Below are 23,877 nucleotides of genomic sequence, written 5' to 3' on the forward strand. Positions count from 1 at the left end.
ATATAGAATGTTAGGGTGGTTTTGTATGTGGCAAGATCAGTTGGTGAGATGGGCTGAGCAGAGAGGACCTTGCTCCTGGTGGGGCAAATAGCAAATACCTAGGCATATACTTAAGTGTTCATATAAGCTAATACTGATGTATTGATTAGACTTACCATCTTTCTATACTTATAAATAAATATACTTAATGGACTAATAGACTATGACTACCATGCATCATTGATTACAATACTTTCCTTGTTTCTCCCTTGTTTCTCCCTGAAATTCTGGAATGTTCTTTGTATTTATTGCCTAACAAATGACGCTTACCTCATGTTTCACGGCTAATTTCACCTAAAGTGCCTTCAGTTTATTCATATGCATGTTTTGATTACATTTGGTGTGTTGTCATTATCCATGTTCGAACGCGCTTAGGGGGTGGTCTTTGCCGCTGCGTGTCCGATTCTGAAGAGTTTTGCCTTAGCGTTTATTTCTCTCAGGTTTCCCTACTAGGGATTTCACTTGTGTCACCCGCTACTCCGGTCGACCCGATTCTGGCGGTGGGAACCCCTGAGCTCCTTAACGGCTGTTGACTTTGGAGCTAGGTTCGCGAGGGCGCCTGTGTGCACCTCAACCCGCGCCGCGCGCTCTCGGCATTCCGCGCATTTTGTGCATTCCGAGCAGCAGCACCACGGGAGAGCCTTGTCCTGCCTGATAGGGTCTGTTGCTTTTCTCTGCCATTAGGCAGCCTGAGCATGTGCCTTACGCCCCCATTACGCCTGCATTTTCTTCCTTACACTCATACCGAGTCAATATTGCAGGATCTGCTTATCCTCCTGGGGCCGTTCCAGGCAGGCTGCCCTCTTATACCTTTTTGCACCAGGGCTGTTGGGTCCCGGGCTTCTAAGCCAGTTGAAACTCTAACACTGCTCGCCCTAATTTTAGGCTAACACCCAGCCTCCTATATTGTGACGCCCCTGTCACTCATATCGCCACTTACCTGTTCAGGTTTTTCTGCTTACTGGTGCTATGGATACCTATCAGGAAACCTATCAGGATGATCAGGGGTGTCAGCCCTGCCGTGGGATGATACCTTCTATGATGCGGTGGACAGTTCTATCCACACTGCGGTTGCAGAAGCAATGGCTCCTCTGGACGACAGTCTGTCCCGTAAAATAGATCAAGCCTGTGAATGGCTGGTCAAGGCAGCGAGAACCGCGCCGGCATCTATCCCACCCAGGGACTCCCGGCTGACAACCAGCCCCCGCCACCTAAACACCCACGAGACACAGGAGTTCGCGCAGACTCGTTTGATAGCTTTAAACAGGCATTCTTGGCCAGTACCAGCGCACCTGCACCCCCCGTTAACCTGGGAACTGATGATCAAGGTACTGCTGATGATGATGACGCCAGCCCCTCTCGCCGCTGGCGCCCCTCCTGCCAACCCCAGATCACAGGGATCAGGCCTCTGTGCAGATAATCTGAACCCAGATGACATTTTACACCCCAGGTCTTCGGACTGGGCCTCGACAGACAAGATTGCCAAGGATTTGGCGAGCCGCATTCGTCGGCCTCTAGAACCGGGCGCACATAACTAACTAGCTCTGGGCAGAGTGTCCCCGTCCCCTCCTTAGAGGGTAAGGTGGCCACCACTCCCATCACGGGGGACGCCTGGGTGTTAGACAATACAGAGGTTTCATACAGAGTTCCACAGAGATCCGTTGCAACCCGTCCGGCTGCGCCCTCTTTGTTTTTCATCGGCAGACGCAGTGTTGGTAGACCAGGAGGTACACTACCTCTCAGCCAAAGGAGCAATAGCTAGGACATTTTTCATTCCTAGGAAGTTAACTGTCAGACCGCTGCTGGTGTGGAAAGTACGTTTCACTCTGTAAGAATATATTACTTTAATGGATGAAGATGATGTATGACAAACCAAAGAAATTGTGACATCATTTTAGCTTTTTAGAGCAGTAATCATAATTTCTATTACAGAAAGAACCCCTTCTTTCTGTTCAGTACTGTAGGAATTGCTTAAGGTTTTACAGCTCTGAGCCCATCAACATGACTTCAGGGGTGCTACAGTTTTGTCATGAATACAGAATGTTAGCACTTGAGTTAGAACACTGTGGGAAGCTGAAGGAGAACACTGAGCAATTGACTGACAGGCTGCTTCTCCTGTTGGAAGTATATGTTTTAATCAGACTTGAGACAAGACTTGATTCTCGTATGGCTGAGGAAGACAGTTTAAACTTACAGAAATTTGCTCTCATTTTAGCTCATGCAGCACCTTCCATAATTTCAGAAATTATGAGAGAAAACAGTTTTCTTTCACACATAGTTTATCAAATCCCAGCAGAGGGTCAGCATTTTTCACAGGGTAAAATCACCTAAGAACACACAATTCCTAAAATTAGTATGGTGCCACCAACAAATGATTATATTGCAACTAAAATCTGTTATCAACCTTTACATGTGCTCCTTTTTGTGACCCGGAAAACCTGGCATTTACTACAATGGATTTCAATGGCCTGAAATGACTGCCACAGCATGTTGTCAGTGTTGTGGTCACAAATCAAGGACAGCTCCCTTTAGGACCCTTTCACATGCCGCTTGGGGTCGAAATGCACTTACCTTGCACCTTATATGTTTTTTTCCATTTACTTTCAGGATGTGGAGACCTTGTCCCAAAGGCCTGTAATGGCTGTCACAACATATTTTCAGGTTCTGGCAAGCAAATCAGGATTGACTAGTCCGGTCAAGATATCACTATTGTGTTAACCCTTTCATTACCACCCAAGCAACTCTTTAAAGGTGAATTTCTCAAAAACGGCTGAACGAATTTACACCAAATATCAAAATGCATGCTTTCTAAGTAAAGTTCAAACTTTCTGCCCAATTTAATGCATTTTCATTAAGCTTGTTTTTCTGTATCACTTCCCAAAATGTTCTAGGGGAAATAAGCAAGCTGCAGTGGATGGACTTTTTTGGGGGATATTATAGTGAAGATTAGTTATACCACGCCAAAGTTACTAGAAAACAAAAAAAAAAATCTTCCTATAAAAACTTTAATTTAATTATAACTACACAGTGGCAACTTCTGACAGGGATATATATATATATATATATATATATATATATATATATATATATATATATATATGTATATGTATATATATTTCAATCGTTGCTTTCCACCGCCTTGATTCCAGGCAAGAAACGGAAAGTCTACCTACAACTCTGGTGCCAATCAAATTTTTAATTTGTTATTTCTCCGACCAGCCAGTCCGCCATGACGCGTTTCGACCCCCACTGGGTCTTGATCCCACAGAGCTAACGGTGCTTTACTATTTTAACTTAATGCAATAACAAAACTTCTCTCTGTTGGCCTAATAATTGAGCTCAATAGAGCAGCAATGTCTCTTTCTATCTACTTACAAGTAGGAACCGCTCAAATCACTAGCAAGTACGTATGTATGGAATTGAAGAATTCGTATAAAGATCATACCTTTAGGTAACCTTTTAAATACACTATGTTTATGCCTTTTAAATCTTTTTTCTAATAATAAATATAATTATTTACTTATATACCTCTTGTTTTTTCTGTTTTCTGTTTTCTTATAGCCACCTCTCTTGGGGGAAATATCGTATTATTTTTTACAGAAAGAAGCCGTCCGGGTGACAAGGGTTACTATACCCTTGTGAGGAGTTGTTTTGTACAAATATTAGGTTGAGCTAAACAGACTTAGGATGCGCTTCGCGGTTGTTCTTAATATACAATGCATGAAGAATACTGTATTTCCTATCTAGCACTTTTGCTCTTTTCTAATAAAAAGATTCTCTTTTAGTCAAAGTCAAAAATGTATTGTTTCCAATTATTAAAAATTATTACAAAATTACAGTGCATTAGATAATCGTTGAAATTCGTTAAAAATTTGCTTATTTTGTACATGTTAAAAAAACATCTCATGTCTCCCCATGTTCCGCTTGTCGTAGGATCGATTCTACTTTTCTCACGTATTTGACCCCCCTACAAGCCAACACGGGAGACGATCCCTCCAACCATCGAATTACAGCTTGCCTGCATGTACGAATGTTCATTTTATTAAAAATGTTTTTTAAAAGTCGTCTCCTTAAGTCCATAAGAGCCGGGCAAACACATAGCAGGTGGGTTAATGTTTCATTTTGGTACCCACATGTGACAATGAGGGTCTGTATAACTGCCCTTCCAGGATAGTCCTTAGAAGGCTGTAAGCCCAGCCGGTGTTCTATATATCTCTGTTTTAGATTCTCATTAAAATGACTTTCTGAATAAGGCTGTGGCTTTGTCCCAGAATATTATCACTGACCACCCGTGTCGTCGCTTCGAAAATATCGATTTGTCTTCAAGAAAGGATTCCCATTTGACAGCGTTGTTTGTTGTCCTATCAAAGCTGGTTTTATCCGGGATTGAATCCCATGTTGATTGGATTTTTAAACCCCTCAAGGATTGCAACAAGAAGTCTCCCCAGCTGCCTAGTGTAGACTGTTTCTGCTGGTTTTCGATTTCATTCCAACACAGGCTGTCCAGTGAGCCTTCCTCTGACAAACGTAATTTGTGGCAAAGTTTCGCAAAAGTACCCATACTGCGAAATTTCTGATTCAGCAGGCCAAATTCTAGGCGTACCTGTGCTGGTGAGGCTGATTTTGGAAGATTTAGAGCCGCTTTATATACCTTTGTTTGTAGGTTATTTAGCAGCCCCACTTCTTTGCCACACCAGGTGCCAATGCGTATGACAAGGTGGGTAAGGTCTGTGATTTCATCACGTTTAGCAAGTGTGTGTAATTTGGACAGCTCCATTTTTTCCACAATAACCGATGTGCATAGATCAGGGAGTGTGTTTTCGCCTTTAGGTCTATTTTATGTTCTTTGTTGGTCAGGCCTCGCCCCAATTTTAATCCTAGATATTTATAGGTTACTTCCTCCTTTATTTGGGTACTGTTTGCGTACTATTTGAATGTTGGTTTCTTCGGATCTACTAAGCAGACTTCTTTGGTCTTTTCTTTATTTAATTTCAAGCTTTCATGCTCCAAGTAAATTACAAGGTTGTTTATCATTCTTTGCAGCCCTATTGGGGTTTGACTCAACACGACTATGTCATCGGCATATTGAAGAAAGGGAATTGGGGTGTTTGCCAAGTTTGGTGGGTGACCTTCCCCCACCTGTATGTGTTTGGTAATGTCCGCCATGTAGAGATTAAATAAGCTTGGGGCCAGTACACAGCCTTGTTTTAGGCCCTGTTGCGTGCGTATTTCGGCAGTAATGCTGCTATTGTCTCCCAGTTTGACTCTAGCCCAGGTGTCACTGTACAGGCTTATTATAGCCTCCAATAGGTTCTTCGGTAACCCCCATGATCTTAATTTTTCCCATAGTCTATTCCGGTTCACCCTATCGAAGGCGGATCGCAGGTCTATAAAACAAGCAAACAGTCTGGTCTTCTTTGCTTCTGCTTTTTCCTTTAGAAGGGCCAAGGTTGTCCAATTTGTTAAAGTGCCCGTTCTTGGCCTAAAACCCGTTTGAAACATGGGTATTATATTTGTGTCCTCCATCCAGTCTTGGAGATGCTGCAGCAAGCATGATCCATATAGTTTCGCTTCCACGTCGATCAGCGATATTAGCCTGTAATTCCCTGGGTCGTTGTGATCGCCCTGCTTGAAAATGGGGTGTATTATATTCCTTTTCCAGGACTTGGGCATTTTGTTCTGGCTATAGATCCAATTAAAGAGTGGTGCTAAATATTCTGCCCAGAACTCCGGGGAGTATTTAAAAAGCGCATTTGGGAGCCCGTTAGGACCTGCTGCACCCTCTGTTTTTAGACTTTTTATTATACCTTTTAGCGGTTTGGTTGTTACCAGGGTGTCTAGGACTGGTATTTCTTCTGGTATTTTTGATAGTATTGTAGGCTTCTTGCCCGTTTTATTTTTGGGCCGATTCTTGTTGGCCACGGTTGACATGCTGATATCTTTCTGCTGGATTTCTTATGATCTAAAAAGAGCTTCTGCGTACTCTAAGTTTTTGGTGCATATTCCACACTCTTTTTTACACTGTCGATTTTGTCCGTTCTCCCTGCCAGAAAACATGTTTTTAACATGCTGGTTCAATTTATTTTCTCCAATTCCTGCCTCTTGTCTGAGTAGGTTGCCCTTTGTCAATTTGTTAATAATACCCCAAAATGACCAACCGTTTTTATTTTTACTTGCAACTAGTAATTTTGTCCAGATTTCTTCTTGGTATAGTTTTTTTGCTTTGCTCAGCAGGGTCTTATATTTTTTCCGCATGGCCTTTAATTTCGCCTTATCAGGTTTCTTTCAGTTTTTCACTATTGCTACCTGATTCCGGACTTCGCGTGAAATTTTCCTTTTTTCCTCCCTGAGGGAGAGGTTGAACCAAGGCTTCTTCCCTGTATCGATTCATCCTTTATTCGGTTTCGTGGGTGGAGGGTCTCTCGTTAGGGCACTACATAAATATTCCCATGTTTTTATTGGGTTTTCTTTTTCTTTACTTGTCATTTCTGACAATTTTTTTAAAAAAAATTCTATTGTTGGTTTTATGTCTTTCCTTCCCCATATCACTTTCCGAAGGTGGAATTTTTCAGTGTGTTGAGCAACAGTATAGATTTTTTGGGATTTGTTGACCATCGTATCGATTTTAGTAATTAATGGGAAGTGATCACTTTCTGTACGTTGCTCGACCAAGAAAGTGCTTACTTTCGATACCAGGTTATTGTTCATTATCGTGAAGTCTATTGTTGATTTCCGGTTACCGCTTAAAAAAGTTATTGATGTGGGCCTGTCCCCGTTTACGTTCCCATTCAAAATTGATAGGCCCAGGTCTCCGAGCTCCTGAGTAATACAATTGTCCTTTTTTAGGTTACTATTAAAATCTCCTGAAATGATCAGGAAATGCGAACCGTGTGAGATTTGTAGTGCTTGACTCAAAGACCATAGTGTTGTTAATCTCTCCTTCTTCTGTTTCTTTTCTGGGTGAACATAGACATTGAGCATTAATAAGTTATGGTTGTGTAGATTAGAGTTAGTCCATTCTGTGAGTTTTATTGCTTGCAGCCAATTTACCCCAGTATCTACTTCTTCCACTTGCCATCCGTACCGCTGTGTGATGTATATTGATAGGCCTCCTCTAGGGTGTCCAAATTTTGAGAGTTTTTCTGCTAGGACATGAGACTATGTAACCGGGGATGGATACTGGGCTCAAATTTCAAGTTTCTTGGAGTAATATTAGATCGTGTTGTTCCAAGAATTTTATGGTTTCATGATCTTGCCCCATACTGTTGAAGCCATGGACGTTCCAAGAACAAATGCTAATCGTTTGTGTGTTCAACGTGATGGATTCGTCCCGAGTTCTTTGAGTTTTCTCCGGTTCGTTTTGATCATAAAGTGTTATCCGCAGCTGTGGTTTTTTATTCTTATTTGGCTTTTTAGAATGGCTAGGAACTCTTATTGCTCAACGCCTTTGCGACCCAAGACCAGTCTGTGCTCTTTTCCAGCATGGTTTCTTGTTCGTCTGAGTTTGCCTGGATCCTTGCTCGTTGTGGTATTTTTTGTGGGGTTACTGAGCATGCACTCTTTAAGCATGATTTCTGAGGGATTCCGGCTTCTGGAATTTCTTTTGGGTGTTTTTAAAAAGGGCGAATGGGTATTTTTTCCGTTGATGTCGCCTCAGCCCAATGCCCCATGCTTCAAAGATCAGGCTCATAGCGAGTATCCTGTCTACAACATTTCTTCACGACCAAGTTGTTAAGGACTCCTCTACGTCCGGATTGTTTACATTGGTTTTGAATTCTACAGTCAGGAGTTCTTGCGATGATATTTCATCTAATTCTGGAATTTCTTTGAGCAGCCGCATTATATTTCCTCTGTTCAAGAAGTCTTGTCCTCCAGTTGTCTGATATTCTGGTACGAATGTCCGTTTTTCAGGGGATTCTTCTTGTGTTTGGACTACTGGTTTTTCTTCCTTTTCTTCTTGCTGTTGTGTGTTTTTTATTGGTTCTCCTTTCATGTTTATTGTTCTACCTAGTCCTAGGGTGTTTTTTGTTGTTTCTCCAGTTGCGGTAGTTGTTCTATCTGGCTGAAAGATGGGTGCGATTGGCCTACCTGTATTCAACTTGTTCCCTTTGTTTTTTATGCCATCCAGTTTGTCGTACTTTGTTTGTTTAGATGTCTGTGTAAGCGCTAGGTACTGATCTTTTTGTTGGAGTTTGCAAGATCGCCCATACCCGTTTGTCTTTATTTTAATCGGCGTTCTGGCACTCCCGTCTTCCATATCTGTTTTTATAATTTGCCTTTGGTTGATTTTATTGCCTTCGATTGGTTGTTTTTCCACATTCTTTGGAGAGTTTTCGGTCCACTTGTCTTGTTTAACTTTTCTACCGGCATGTGTTGGGGTTTCGTTTATCCGCTGTGTCATTACTACCTGGTCTCCGTTGTCCTCTTCGCATGATCGTTTTTCATCACCATCGACTTGGATCCGGTCTTTGTTTTGTAGCTGAGTAGTTTTATGTTTTTTTGTAGACAAATTTTTTTCTCCTTGTATGTGATTTGACTTGATCAACATGGGAGAGGTCACTGATTCAATTAGCGAATTGTATCCATTCTCTTATTTTGACTGGTTTGATTGATCCAAGGTCTTATCTGTGAGGTTTGAAGCGTTTTTTTCCGTTAATAGTTTCTCTTTGTTTAAAGTTGTTTGATTGGAGATTGGATAAGTATGATCATTTGTCAGAGGGAGCTCCTTAGGCTTGGTCCTCCCCTTCCTGGCGCGATTCCTTTGTCTTTTTGTTAACTTTGTTTTTTGATTGTCACTTACGCTTTGTGTATCATCAATTCAACGGGCTCTCTGTTCTGAACGCTCCTTGTTTGTCTTTTTTTTCTCTTGTTCCTGGGCATTGTTTGTGTTTTGTTCCTTGTCTTCGTATAGGCTCCCATTTTCCTCTTCAAACTCCTTAATCCCTCTGGGGCTCCTGTTTTTTTTTTTTACTCCTATTGAAGACTGAACTGCCCCTAGGATATCTTTTAGGATGTCAGGTAGGTTTGACAGTTTATCCACCAATTTGCCACATACACAGCTTGGCTGGGCGGTATCTGTGTGGTATACCGTGTCTACCCTCCTAGGTGGGAGCGATGCCATATGGTCCAGCCTAGTATTTATGCCTGAAATGTGACCAGCGATTAGATTTATTAAATCAATTTGTACATCCATTTTATCGGACTGGAAATTCAGTGCCCTAATTGCATGGTCCAAGGTTATTAATAATGTTTCGCTCCATGGGGCCTTATTAACCTCTCCAGCCTGAACTCCCAAAACCTCGGACACTTCTTCTGACCCACTCACAGAGGAGATCGTAATTGGGGACGTCAGGTTTATTGTGTTTGGCCATCCTTTTTTTTTCCTTGCCCCTCTTCCCCTTTGTCGTGGTTTTTGTCTGGATTTAGTGGTGTTGATTCTAACCTTTCTTCTCCACCCAGTCCCTTTTCCCGATCTTGTGCCGGCCTGTGTCCACCTTGCGGGCTTTGCTGATTCTTGGTTTCTTCATTGCGTTGGGATTGGATGAGCTTTCCTGTTTGAGTATTAGATTCCATTAGTCTGTCCAAGCGTGTCTCATTGGGTAAGGAGAAGGACGTTGACCAAAAGTCATCTTTTACAATGATGTGCTCGACCCCAGTTTTGTTTTCCTTTACAGTAGGGCTATGGTCTTTGTCCGTATTCCTGGTTACTATTTTCACAGGTTTTTCCTGAGTTGGGGAGCTGTTATTATGTATATGGGCTAGTACCACCATTGAGTTACGATCTTCAATGTTGCCTTTTGACTTAGCAGGAATTTGAGAAGTTTGTGACTGATTTGTTGGTTTAGTTGGCGAGTTGTTCTCAAACGTGCATTTTTGTGCTTCCTTTTCCTCTATCTTGCTCTTTACTTGCGGCTGTTCACTGTTGTTTGTCCTTGATGCCGGTGTAATTGGACTTGGCAGGTGCGTTTGTTCATGCGTTTGGCCATAAATGACCGCCATGGGGTCCTTCAAGTAAAAAAAATTTTGAATTCCAATGATTTTTTTCGGACTAGTTGTCGATAGTTCGGGGGCAGACACAAGTCTCTCTCTTTGCTGTACGATCTTTTTCTTTTTTTTCCCCGTCTTTAGTGGGCCCTGGTCTTTATCTTCATTGTTTCTTTTGGTCTCGTCATTTGTCTCCTGCCGCACTCTTTCGGACCTCATGATTTCCCGCTTACTTGTTAACGATCTGCCGGCGCTCCGACTTTTTCTCTCTGGCTTCGTTTTTTGCAGACTCTTCGCGTTTTTATGTGTTTTACGCGTTTTTATGCTCGTGGCTCCGCAGCTTTGTTTTGATCACGGCCTTCTACAACGCTGATGTAGGCCGTGATCTTGAGGCTGCTACTCCGCTCCGGTGGTCTATGCGTCATTGCGCCTCACCGCGGCTCACCACTCGTATCTCCCAAGCCTGTCTGCTCCCTCTGTGTCCCGGCTTGCAAGGGCACGGCACACAACACTGGGGCAGCTGCCGTCAGGGAGGGGCGATGTTGCAGATGTGTGACGGTGTGACAGCCCATGGCTCTGTTTTCAACAATGTGCCACTGCCGGTTTGGCCACAATTAATTCTATTCAAAAGCCAAAGATGCTGCAGTCAACAAAACTGCCAAAGTCGACAGGTTCTGACCAGCTGGCAGTATATTCTATGATTGCTGGATTTCAACACAGCAGGGATTCTTGTGGGATTTCCGATGTGATTTCAAAACTGCAACCAGGCAGTTTCTGAGCAACAGCAGTGTTGTTGGCCAGGGCCTGAGCCTCCGCCGCCCTTCTTCCCTGCTTCTGCCCACTCACCTCCCCGTGAGGTGCCCCTGCAAATACCTGCAAATGCCTTTTAGTTACTGACTTAGCTTGGCTTAGCCTTTGGCTTTGGTTTTTAAGATCAGCAGGGGGCTATTCAGGATTATAGTCAGTAGGGGGCTATTCAGGGTTCAGGGTCAGGCAGCATGGCATGGCACGGCGCTGGGTTTTGCTGGGGGGCTCACCGTCCTGAGTGCATTCTCGCTGTCTCGCTCGTGGACTCGTGGACTCGCTTCCGCTAGAATTCCGTCACCCCAATCCCAATTCAAGCAGGCCTGCAGAGCACCACACAGTTTTTTTGCAGGGATTTTTCCCTCAGTGCAGGATCGACGAGCCAGTGGTATCGTGGCTGGTCAATTCTTATCAGTTTTCCCCCACTGTGCCTCAGGGCATCCTCTCACCTCTTCCCAGGTCGTGGTGTGGCTCAGGCTCCGGGGGCGCAGACTCTGGCTCTGGCCAGCGGTCGACCGGCAAGCACAAACCACAACGCCAACGCAAACGCTAGGACGCTGCAGCCATTCAGCTTCTCGTGCTGCAGCAACCTCTCCGCCTCCAATAGTCCGCACAAATATCTGCTCTGAGCCCAGGAGCGCCCCCCGAGGGCTAAAGGTCGGGACCAGGGCCGGGGTTCACCCGCGGCACCAATACACGCCAATACACAAGGGAAGCGAGGCAATTCCGCTACAGACACCCTTAGATCGTGGTCCGGGATCCCGCCGCTGCCACTGCTCCCGCTGCTCAATGTGCTCTGTGCTCCGTGCTCTCCTGCGGGTCTCAAGCAAAACCCGTACTGGACCCTGGCTCTCTTTTAGATATTAGACTAACAAATTGTCGAGCTTCGGAAATTGTATTGTGCAGTTTTTCGCTACAGTTGATTCTCACGCAGCGACTCAATAGGTACTCAAATATATGTTGGTCCGGATCCATTCGTTTTAATAAGGGACAGACAGTATCCCTTTATTATACTTTTTAGTAGAGCTTTACATAATTCTTGTGCTTCTCTCTTCCTTACAACTCCTTTAGGACAAGGTTAATCTTACAGGAAAACCCAGGGTGTCCACGACAATCAAATACATTTACTGGATTGTCTTTAAAAGGTATATCGTTTTATGTTCTCACTATCTTTATACATGGACGTAAAGCTTTTTTGGTTCCTACTATCTTGTTTAAAATACCTCTAGGGACCAGTTTCTTCTACTTGGTCCTGTAAACAACTTAAAATCACGGGATGGATGTGTGTCTATACTCTGTAACCTCTCGCACAAATTTTCTCTCAATAGCACAGAAATATAAATCTGGGTCTATGCTCTGCAACCCCTTGCACAACTTTCTCTCCACAGCACAAAATGTGGTATGTAGAGCACATCAACTATTCTCTTTGCATGTATCTTTTCCTGTTTACCCTTCATTATATTTTTGGTTTGTATATACTGCATATCTCTTTGTTTGGCAATATTTGCAGCCTTGAAAAAGTTACTATGTAACGAAACATGTGTCGGCTGCCGATCCATTGCGCTACAGGAAACTTACTGTTTAACATTTTACATCTTTTTAGGGAACACGCAGCTTTGCCCCTCACCACACTCAGGGAGGCTTGGATTGCGGACACGAGGGAGGCAATCACAGACGGGGAATGGAAGATCATCCTAGGCCACCCTAGGAGAGTGTCCAGGAATGTTAAATTCAAATTTATACAGGCCATGGTCTTGCATAGGGCATACCTCACCCCCCAAAGACTACACAAGATGTTTCCCAACACCATCCACAACTGCCCTAGATGTCATGAGGATGAAGCTAATATTATTCACATGTTATGGGCATGCCCAAGACTATGTAACTACTGGGCAACAATCAGAAACACAATATACACTGTAACTGGTCTGCAGATCCCTGAGAGTGCATTACCCTGCCTGATAGGTAACAGGAAGAGGTCCAAGGCCTGTAAGGCACAACTGAAATGTGTGGATTTGGCTCTCTTGTTGGCACTCCGAACTCTCACCATGAGATGGAAGTCGCCCAGGCCCCCTGCTGTAGAAGTATGGCGGTCCGACATGCTGAAATGGGGAAAGGCAGAGGCTGCGGCGCTGCGTAGGGAGGAAGAGAAGGGACACCGTAAATACCCTATTGCGCAGGACTGGGACCGTATGTTAATAGAGATGGAAGATGTCGACCCAGAAACGCCACTGGTGGATACTGCCTGAACATACACCTGGTATGTGGAATGTATGCTTGCGCTGCTACCTTGCCTAGATACACCGGTAACCATGCCTATGGATTGCAGTATCCTCTCAAAAAGACATAAAGCGAATGTATTCAATTTACGGACGATGTACACGGGGATAGCCAGAAGACGAGAGGAAGGAGGGGGAGTTGGGAGGGACGGATTATAAACGGACGATACGGTGATCTACAGACACGTAATAAATGTTATACTGAAATGTTACTTGGAAAAATTACGAGATGTGGCGACCAAATAGATATGTGGAAGGATATGTCAAAGTTAAGTTAAAGAAAACGGAAAAGACTGTTCCTATGTGCAATGATTAAATGTACTATGAAATGCTTGTCACAGTCACGAATAAAGAGTTTTAAAAAAAAACATTTTACATCTTTGTAATATTGTGTCATTGCAATCTATTTGCTTTGAACTAAATTAACTGCGATCCATCGCTTCACAGAAAGATTACTGTATTACATCTTCCATCATTGTGTCATTGCAATTTATGTGCTTTGAACCAAACTGAACGAAATGTATTAAGAATATTGCCATTTGTATGTATCTTACATATATTAAATACTACTACAAACTACTTACTGCTTTTCGTCTAAATTTGATATTATAGGACAGAACAACTCTTTATGACTAAATCACAGAATGGGTTAGAGTGCCGAGGTTATCTTTATATGTTGTACACTGGATTTTATAGAAACACAGTGAGTAGACACCCGAGGTAGTGGGGTGCATTTTTGTGTCTAACCTCGAGGGGCATCAGTAATAAATATCAGTCTTCAGGCCATACAAAGAATGATGTGCTACCATTGAAACCACCACAGCCGTTTGTCGATTGTTGTATAGATCTAAAGGTACCGTTTGGCGGCAACCTAACACTTTAAATACTTCGTCACTATCTACTAAGTAACTGAGTGTCTGAAGTAAACGTTTGCACAAACAGACAGAAATAACATTAAAAAATCATTACCTTTATTACTCTATTAAGACATTCATCTGCCACCATCCGAACATCGGACTCTGCATCATCACTGCACAGAAGGAACAGTTCCATAGCAATACCCAAGAGCTTTTGAAATTCTGGAGAATTTCTATGGGGAAAAAAACACACATAAGCGAAAATGATGCTAGTTAAAGAAACAGTTCTCTAATTGTATCTATATTGTGTGGGGCTGAGAGGATATGTTGGCAATTTATTAAGCACAAATTGTAGCCCCACTGATAAAGGAGATGCTGTGCAAAAACTAAGGGAAAAAAAAAGAGGAAAACAAGTAAAACTAATCCAGAGTGTTATTGGTATAGAACAAAAATGTAAGTCCAATAACTCTGCACAAGACATATTTTAGTTATAAGTAATAGATAATAATAAGCCAGTAGGCAGTTGCTTCCCCTTGCCTAATTTCCCACAATGCACAATTTAGGTGTATTCAGTACGCAATCTTACACCAAGACTTTTTAACCCCAGCGAAACTCAACCACATATTCCCCTCTTTTAGCTTTACATGCCCTGATGCCACTCTGATGCCGCCGACCTCCAGCGTATGTTGTGTGTGCGCCTTCGCTGGATACCTATTGGCAGACGATTCAAGCAGCCCTAACATGTTACTGAGCTCACACACTTCACCTGCTCTGGCCAGGGTCGGATTGCCAATGCGGGCAATCGGGCGTGGGCCGATGCATAAGTGCCAGTAGGGGGCTGCTTTTTTTGGGGGGCTCTGTCAACTGCCCACAGTGTGCGAACAGGCCAGGTATTGTTGTGGCCTTTGAGCCATTCTAATCTAGTTGTCAGTTCTCACCACGGCCCCCATGGGTCCAGCCTGTCCCAGAACTGAAGCAATGTCATTCACCTTTCACCTGCCCCTCCTCCTCTAGGACTTCACATTTAGGTCATAGTGGAGGGGTGGGAGAGTGCACAAAGGCTGAAAGTTCTCGTTGGAAGGCGAGGTCAGGTCAGGTGTTTTGGCCATTTTCACCTCGACCTGGTTTGTTCAAACATCATTAGGTAATCTATCCAGCACATACCCAGTTTATTTTGTGTACTTGTAGCATGTGTTTGCTGGAGAGATCCGTGTTTTTATGGCACGACACGGAGGCCAATATTATGCAATCTCCTTTATTGCTTAGCTCACAGCAGCAACAATGAAAGGTTCTAGAACAATAGTAAACATTCCAGGTAGGTATATAGTCCATGTGCACGCAGTGGTCTTCCTTCTTTGTTGCTGCTGCTCACAAGATAAGTACCCTGATCTGATTGTCTGCATTGTGCTTGCCTGTGTTGTGTGTGTGACTGCCCTCTTATGGACTGTGGGAGGTTATTTGTGGAGTGTGTGTCCCACCTCTCCCTCCCTTTACTTTAGCAGCACTGCTAGTTCCTATTTTGAATTTTTTACTTTGTACTTTTTATATTTCTTTTTCTATCCCCTCGCTTTTACAGCGCATCCACTGAGCTCACAATCCTATTTCTACTGTGTTTCCGCCTGTCTCTGCGGATCGGGTGTGCCCCACCTTTCTCTTAAGTGGGGGCTCGTGAACTTTTCTTTCCGCTCCTCGCTTTGCCCGGTGCCGCGGCGGAGTCCCTCTCCCACCCGCACCCTCGTACTCATACCCTTCTTCTCCCTAGCTCCCTTGGACATTTCAGCCCAAAGGAGCGAGTCGGACGGGACCGGCGTCTTTTGAACGCCGGCCCCATCCTTCTGACATCGCCAAACGCGTCTCCATGGCAGCGCGGCCCTTCTCATGCATAACAGGGCCGCGCAGGGTTGCCATAGAGACGCATCCTAATAGAGACGCATCGTAATTGAAGCAACTAGCGTTTAAAACACGCGCTTACCTTTTTCTCCGCCTAAGGGATCCCGCAGATCTAGAATAAATAAAAAAAAAAGGGGGGGGGGGACTTTAACACATAACGAATACTAGGCTTCAAGGAATGTACTGGAGCCGAAGCCGATTCTTCCGATTACTGAAGGGGTAATCTCTGGATAAAACAGAAATAAACATAGGACTACATTTGCTTTAGAGGAAAGTACACTATGCTAGAGTATAAGAACACAGTTAACCACTCTGATAAGAGAAAAGGGACTACCCTACATTAAAGGAAAGCTCCTTGGCACCCGTTTTGGTTTCCATGACTACTTACCTCCATTTTGTCACCAACATTCCTGTTTCTGACAGTTAGCCTTTACCTAATACACAAATTGCAGATCCTCCCTTTCACTATGACTTCTGAAGCTTCAACCTCCTCTATGCAAGACAAATTGGAAGGACTTATTAGTAAAGTCCTGGAGAAAGTGATGGGGTCTTTGGACGAGACCATTAACAAGAAATTAGAATTTTTTACTAAACAGGGAAACAACAAACAAGAGCTCAAGGAGACTCTAACCAGAGAAAAAGACAAATTACTTTTAATCCCCCAGACGGTGCCAAAAAATCTAAGACCTCCAACTCTGGTTGCTTGAACTCACGCTCTGGCGGTGACAATAATGATGCCTCGGGCACACTAGATGGGCAGTCAACAGGCCCAAACCTTCCAATTCCCTTCGATAGCGAGGATGAGATAGATCTCTCTTGTTCCTCAAACTCTGATGAAGAGGAAGGTGAAATCAGAGAGAGTTTGGGTGAGGCGTCTGAGGCCTCTGGGTCCAGAATGGGAATACTTGACCCCTTCGGGGAACACATGTTTGACCCCCTACTTAATAAACACCCCCTCTCGCCAGAATGGACCCCGTCACCACATATCGGTGAATATCTCTCCTTTTGGCTCCATAAGGAAATGCCCAAAGAGGTCAGGGCTCGCTTAAGGTCCGAATGTCCCCGACCCTCCCTTCCCAACAAAATCGCTTTCACCCCTGAATTAAACAGTAAGGTGGTGGCTTTCATTGCCAAGACCGGGAAGGATCCCAGGAGGGGACTAGATAGGGGCCTGAAATCCTGCCAAGATAGGCTACTAGACATCACGGGTCCACTCACTAAAATGTTCGAACTGGCGGAAGGGGCGTATGTATCTGACACTCCCATTGATCCAAAAGAACTACGCCAATGGCACAAAGGGCGATCTGCCTCCTAGGCAACGCAAATACCGCACTTTCTAATGAAAGACGCAAGAGCGTACTCTTGAAGATCGACCCAAAATTGAGCGAACTTGCCACAAAGGAAGGAAGTGCTTCATCTCAAGGCCTTCTCTTCGGAGAAGAGTTTATCAAGGAAATGGCAAAGTACGTGGGGGCTTTTAACTCCATCCAAAAGTCCCAACAAGACATCAAGAGGGTTTTCAACAACAGAGTTTTTTCACGGGCCGGGAGGATGCGGGGTCGATTCCCCGGCCGTGGAAATTCTTCATCAAGACCCTTTGGAGGACGTGGAGGAAGACCCTTTCAGTCCAGTTATGGATATCAGTCATCCTTCTTTCCCCAGAGACCGAGGTTCACAGGAAGAGGCTTCAGAGGCGAAAGGAAAACAAGAAGCTTCTCTACCGGTAAGAACCAAAGACCTTTCAGATACCCCTATAAAGGTGGGCGGGAGACTAGCCCTTTTCTCTGGGAACTGGACTATGGTGACTCAGGACCCTTTGGTGCTAGACACCGTGAAGGGATACAAAATAGAGTTTGTCGATTTTCCTGTCCAAAAAAGACTTCCCCAAGAAATACATTTCTCACAGAAAGACTCTGCTTTAGTATCCCAAGAAGTCAAAGACCTTTTTTTAAAGGGTGCAATCACGGAAGGAGAAGAGATTGGCTTCATCAGCAATGTCTTTCTGGTAGAGAAGAAAGACAAAAAAATGAGACCCGTCATAAATCTCAAAGACCTAAACCAGTGGGTGATCTACCGCCATTTCAAAATGGAGGGAATTCACCTCCTCAGAGATCTGTTGAGAAAGGGCGACTGGCTTACTCGCCTGCATCTCAAAGACGCGTATTTAACAATCCCAATCTGGCCCCCCTTACCAGAAATTCCTCCAATTCTCCTGGGAGGGCAAACTTTGGCAGTTTTGCAGCCTTCCCGTCGGCCTTTCATCGGCCCCTTGGGGTTTCACCAAGGTTCTTCGTCCGATAGCAGGATGGCTAAGGAACAAAGGGGTCAGACTGATTCTTTATCTCGACGACATCTTGATAATGTCCGAATCCAAAGAGGGAGCTTCTCAACACACTACCCTCGCAATAAATCTTCTCCAATACCTAGGCTTTGTGAAAAACACAAAGAAATCCTCTACATCTCCAACCCAAGTCACTCAATTCTTAGGCTTTTCAGTAGACACTCTCCAAGCGGAATTAAAACTTCCAGGAGACAAAGTCAGGAAACTCAGAAAAGAATTGAGGAAAGCGCTAAAGATTCGCTCCTTTCCTCTAAGAACCCTGGCAAGGATTCTAGGTCTACTATCCTCAACTATCCAAGCGATTTACCCGGGTCCCCTACACTATCGGGCGCTTCAGAGGCTCAAGGCCAAAGCCCTCAGAATAAATCCATCTCATTCTCAAATGGTTTGCCTGGACACAGACTCCAGGAAGGAGATAATCTGGTGGTTGAAGAATGCAGAAGCCTGGAACGGCAGAGCGATCTTCGGAGAAGAACTGGACCTAGTCATACACTCGGATGCGAGTCTGGAGGGTTGGGGCGCGACATGCGGCAAAACATCTACCGGGGGACTTTGGACCCCACAGGAGAAGGATCTGCATATCTACTGCCTGGAACTTCTGGCGGGATCCTTTGCTATCCAGAGCTTTACCAAAGATCTGATGAGATGCTCGGTCATGCTTCGCATGGACAACATATCCGCTGTGAGATACGTGAACAAAATGGGCGGCCCTCATTCCAAGGGCCTCTCGGACCTAGCCAAGAACTTTTGGGCCTATTGCCTCGACAAGGGCATTTCAGTCATTGCCGAACATATTCTGGGGTTGAACAATGGGGTAGCAGACTGGTTCTCCAGGAACTATGTAGATTCGAGCAACTGGAGACTAGACAGGAACATTTTTCTTGCAATCCAAACTCGGTGGGGTCCCTTCGGGATAGACCTTTTTGCGGACCGTCTCAATACTCAACTACCCAAATTTTTCAGCTGGAGGCCAGACCCTCTGGCCTTGGGAATAGACGCCTTTTTTCAGAACAGGCTTGGTCTGAGACCCTATGCATTCCCACCTTTTGCCATGCTTCCTCGCCTCCTCATTCAAGTCCGGAGGAATACAGATTCTCTTGTGGTAATAACCCCCCTTTGGAGATCTCAAGCGTGGTTCCCCATTCTGCTGGAAATGAGTGTGGATTTTCCAATCCTCATTCCCACTTTCGAAGAAGTACTGACAGGACCTCACGGAGAATTCCACCCCCTTGTTCTTCAGGGCATCCTGTGTCTGATGGCCTGGAGGATTTCAGGAGACAGTGGCAAATCCCAGGACTTTCGGAAAGCGCTTTCAAGCTCATGTCAGAATCATGGGCCCTTGGTACCAAAAAAGCCTATAGATTGGCTTGGCGTAAATGGGTTTGCTGGTGCCTTCGACGGGGTTACGATCCCGTTTCAGCTGATATAGTTCAAGTTCTTAACTTTCTGACAGAAATCTTCGCCTCAGGACTGGCTTATCGGACAGTCAATGTATATAGATCAGCAATTGCTGCAGGTCACTGTTTAATAGATGGTTCCTCGGTGGGCCAGAATCTTCTGACCAAAAAACTTATGAGGAGTATGCGCGTTCTAAATCCTCCTCTACCAAAATACTCCGCTCTATGAGACGTGAGAGATGTCCTCAGATTATTTACTTCTTGGGGCGAGAACTCTTCTCTCTCTTTAAAGAAATTATCTTATAAATTAACTGTTTTACTATGTCTTATCTCCTTCAAACGTACTTCAGATGTTAAGGCCCTGGATGTCTCTAGTAGGGCTTTTCAACCAGAAGGAGTTTGCTTTTTCATTAAAAGACGAACTAAAACTATGTCAACCTCTGTTTTCTATCCCTTTTTCCCTCAGAATGAGATCTTGTGTGTGGGGAAGTGCCTGTTGGAATATGAGAAAAGAACTTTAGGACTGAGGGGTTCTGTAGATCAATTAATCATTTCCCACAGGTACCCTCATAAGGCGGTTTCCTCTCCCACTTTGGCTAGATGGGTTAAAGACGTCATGAAAGAAGCCGGAATTAACGTTTCTATCTTTGGCGCTCACTCTCTTCGAGGATACAGTAAAGGGGGTGGTGATGTACAGAGTATCTGAATTAAGCAGAACACTCCTACCCAGTCAACAGATCAGAGCTTGATCCATCACCGTTTTTTAGCTCACTGCACCATCCCAGTTCAGAACCTGGCTATATGCAAATTAGTCTGTCCCTGGCCCAGTGCATCATGGGAACAGGGCAGACCAAACTACCAAGCCAATTCTTTACCAGAAAGGAAACAAGCTTCCGGGGACCGGTTTCTGGCATCACAGCCGTCTTCGGCCCGGCTTGCTTGAATCCTGATGGTGCAGTGAGCAAGGGACTCACGTCAGAGCATACCCTTCCACGCTTATGGTGGACAAAACGATACAGTAAAGGGGGTGGTGATGGACAGAGTATCTGAATTAAGCAGAACACTCCTACCCAGTCAACAGATCAGAGCTTGATCCATCACCGTTTTTTAGCTCACTGCACCATCCCAGTTCAGAACCTGGCTATATGCAAATTAGTCTGTCCCTGGCCCAGTGCATCATGGGAACAGGGCAGACCAAACTACCAAGCCAATTCTTTACCAGAAAGGAAACAAGCTTCCGGGGACCGGTTTCTGGCATCACAGCCGTCTTCGGCCCGGCTTGCTTGAATCCTGATGGTGCAGTGAGCAAGGGACTCACGTCTGAGCATACCCTTCCACGCTTATGGTGGACAAAACGATACAGTAAAGGGGGTGGTGATGGACAGAGTATCTGAATTAAGCAGAACACTCCTACCCAGTCAACAGATCAGAGCTTGATCCATCACCGTTTTTTAGCTCACTGCACCATCCCAGTTCAGAACCTGGCTATATGCAAATTAGTCTGTCCCTGGCCCAGTGCATCATGGGAACAGGGCAGACCAAACTACCAAGCCAATTCTTTACCAGAAAGGAAACAAGATTCCGGGGACCGGTTTCTGGCATCACAGCCGTCTTCGGCCCGGCTTGCTTGAATCCTGATGGTGCAGTGAGCAAGGGACTCACGTCTGAGCATACCCTTCCACGCTTATGGTGGACAAAACGATACAGTAAAGGGGGTGGTGATGGACAGAGTATCTGAATTAAGCAGAACACTCCTACCCAGTCAACAGATCAGAGCTTGATCCATCACCGTTTTTTAGCTCACTGCACCATCCCAGTTCAGAACCTGGCTATATGCAAATTAGTCTGTCCCTGGCCCAGTGCATCATGGGAACAGGGCAGACCAAACTACCAAGCCAATTCTTTACCAGAAAGGAAACAAGCTTCCGGGGACCGGTTTCTGGCATCACAGCCGTCTTCGGCCCGGCTTGCTTGAATCCTGATGGTGCAGTGAGCAAGGGACTCACGTCTGAGCATACCCTTCCACGCTTATGGTGGACAAAACGATACAGTAAAGGGGGTGGTGATGGACAGAGTATCTGAATTAAGCAGAACACTCCTACCCAGTCAACAGATCAGAGCTTGATCCATCACCGTTTTTAGCTCACTGCACCATCCCAGTTCAGAACCTGGCTATATGCAAATTAGTCTGTCCCTGGCCCAGTGCATCATGGGAACAGGGCAGACCAAACTACCAAGCCAATTCTTTACCAGAAAGGAAACAAGCTTCCGGGGACCGGTTTCTGGCATCACAGCCGTCTTCGGCCCGGCTTGCTTGAATCCTGATGGTGCAGTGAGCAAGGGACTCACGTCTGAGCATACCCTTCCACGCTTATGGTGGACAAAACGATACAGTAAAGGGGGTGGTGATGGACAGAGTATCTGAATTAAGCAGAACACTCCTACCCAGTCAACAGATCAGAGCTTGATCCATCACCGTTTTTCAGCTCACTGCACCATCCCAGTTCAGAACCTGGCTATATGCAAATTAGTCTGTCCCTGGCCCAGTGCATCATGGGAACAGGGCAGACCAAACTACCAAGCCAATTCTTTACCAGAAAGGAAACAAGCTTCCGGGGACCGGTTTCTGGCATCACAGCCGTCTTCGGCCCGGCTTGCTTGAATCCTGATGGTGCAGTGAGCAAGGGACTCACGTCTGAGCATACCCTTTCACGCTTATGGTGGACAAAACGATACAGTAAAGGGGGTGGTAATGGACAGAGTATCTGAATTAAGCAGAACACTCCTACCCAGTCAACAGATCAGAGCTTGATCCATCACCGTTTTTTAGCTCACTGCACCATCCCAGTTCAGAACCTGGCTATATGCAAATTAGTCTGTCCCTGGCCCAGTGCATCATTGGAACAGGGCAGACCAAACTACCAAGCCAATTCTTTACCAGAAAGGAAACAAGCTTCCGGGGACCGGTTTCTGGCATCACAGCCGTCTTCGGCCCGGCTTGCTTGAATCCTGATGGTGCAGTGAGCAAGGGACTCACGTCTGAGCATACCCTTTCACGCTTATGGTGGACAAAACGATACAGTAAAGGGGGTGGTAATGGACAGAGTATCTGAATTAAGCAGAACACTCCTACCCAGTCAACAGATCAGAGCTTGATCCATCACCGTTTTTTAGCTCACTGCACCATCCCAGTTCAGAACCTGGCTATATGCAAATTAGTCTGTCCCTGGCCCAGTGCATCATGGGAACAGGGCAGACCAAACTACCAAGCCAATTCTTTACCAGAAAGGAAACAAGCTTCCGGGGACCGGTTTCTGGCATCACAGCCGTCTTCGGCCCGGCTTGCTTGAATCCTGATGGTGCAGTGAGCAAGGGACTCACGTCTGAGCATACCCTTCCACGCTTATGGTGGACAAAACGATACAGTAAAGGGGGTGGTGATGGACAGAGTATCTGAATTAAGCAGAACACTCCTACCTAGTCAACAGATCAGAGCTTGATCCATCACCGTTTTTTAGCTCACTGCACCATCCCAGTTCAGAACCTGGCTATATGCAAATTAGTCTGTCCCTGGCCCAGTGCATCATGGGAACAGGGCAGACCAAACTACCAAGCCAATTCTTTACCAGAAAGGAAACAAGCTTCCGGGGACCGGTTTCTGGCATCAAAGCCGTCTTCGGCCCGACTATAGGTGTGGCAGGGTATACTCAGACATGAGTCCCTTGCTCACTGCTCCATCAGGATTCAAGCAAGCCGGGCCGACGAGGCTGAAATGCCAGAAACCGGTCCCCGGTAGCTTGTCTCCTTTCTGGTGAAGAATTGGCTTGGTAGTTTGGTCTGCCCTGTTCCCATGATGCACTGGGCCAGGGACAGACTAATTTGCATATAGCCAGGTTCTGAGCTGGGATGGGGCAGTGAGCTAAATAACGGTGATGGATCAAGCCCTGATCTGTTGACTGGGTAGGAGTGTTCTGCTTAATTCAGATACTCTGTCCATCACCACCCCCTTTACTGTATCGTTTTGTCCACCATAAGCGTGGAAGGGTATGCTCAGACGTGAGTCCCTTGCTCACTGCACCATCAGGATTCAAGCAAGCCGGGCCGAAGACGGCTGTGATGCCAGAAACCGGTCCCCGGAAGCTTGTTTCCTTTCTGGTAAAGAATTGGCTTGGTAGTTTGGTCTGCCCTGTTCCCATGATGCACTGGGCCAGGGACAGACTAATTTGCATATAGCCAGGTTCTGAACTGGGATGGTGCAGTGAGCTAAAAAACGGTGATGGATCAAG

The 23,877-nt window shown here is 45.2% G+C and overlaps 1 protein-coding gene across 2 annotated transcripts in view; it reads right to left on the reverse strand.

The window, feature by feature from the left end:
• Positions 1–23,877, reverse strand: part of HTT (huntingtin) — a 1,924,961-nt gene that overhangs the window by 1,758,517 nt on the left and 142,567 nt on the right. For both annotated transcript variants that reach the window (XM_078678546.1, XM_078678545.1), the window contains exon 3: positions 14,076–14,196. In XM_078678546.1, coding sequence (XP_078534672.1) covers positions 14,076–14,196 — 121 coding nt within the window. The remainder of the gene's footprint in view (positions 1–14,075; positions 14,197–23,877) is intronic.

This window comes from Lissotriton helveticus, chromosome 2_2 (assembly GCF_964261635.1).
Source record: "Lissotriton helveticus chromosome 2_2, aLisHel1.1, whole genome shotgun sequence".
Taxonomy (NCBI): domain Eukaryota; kingdom Metazoa; phylum Chordata; class Amphibia; order Caudata; family Salamandridae; genus Lissotriton; species Lissotriton helveticus.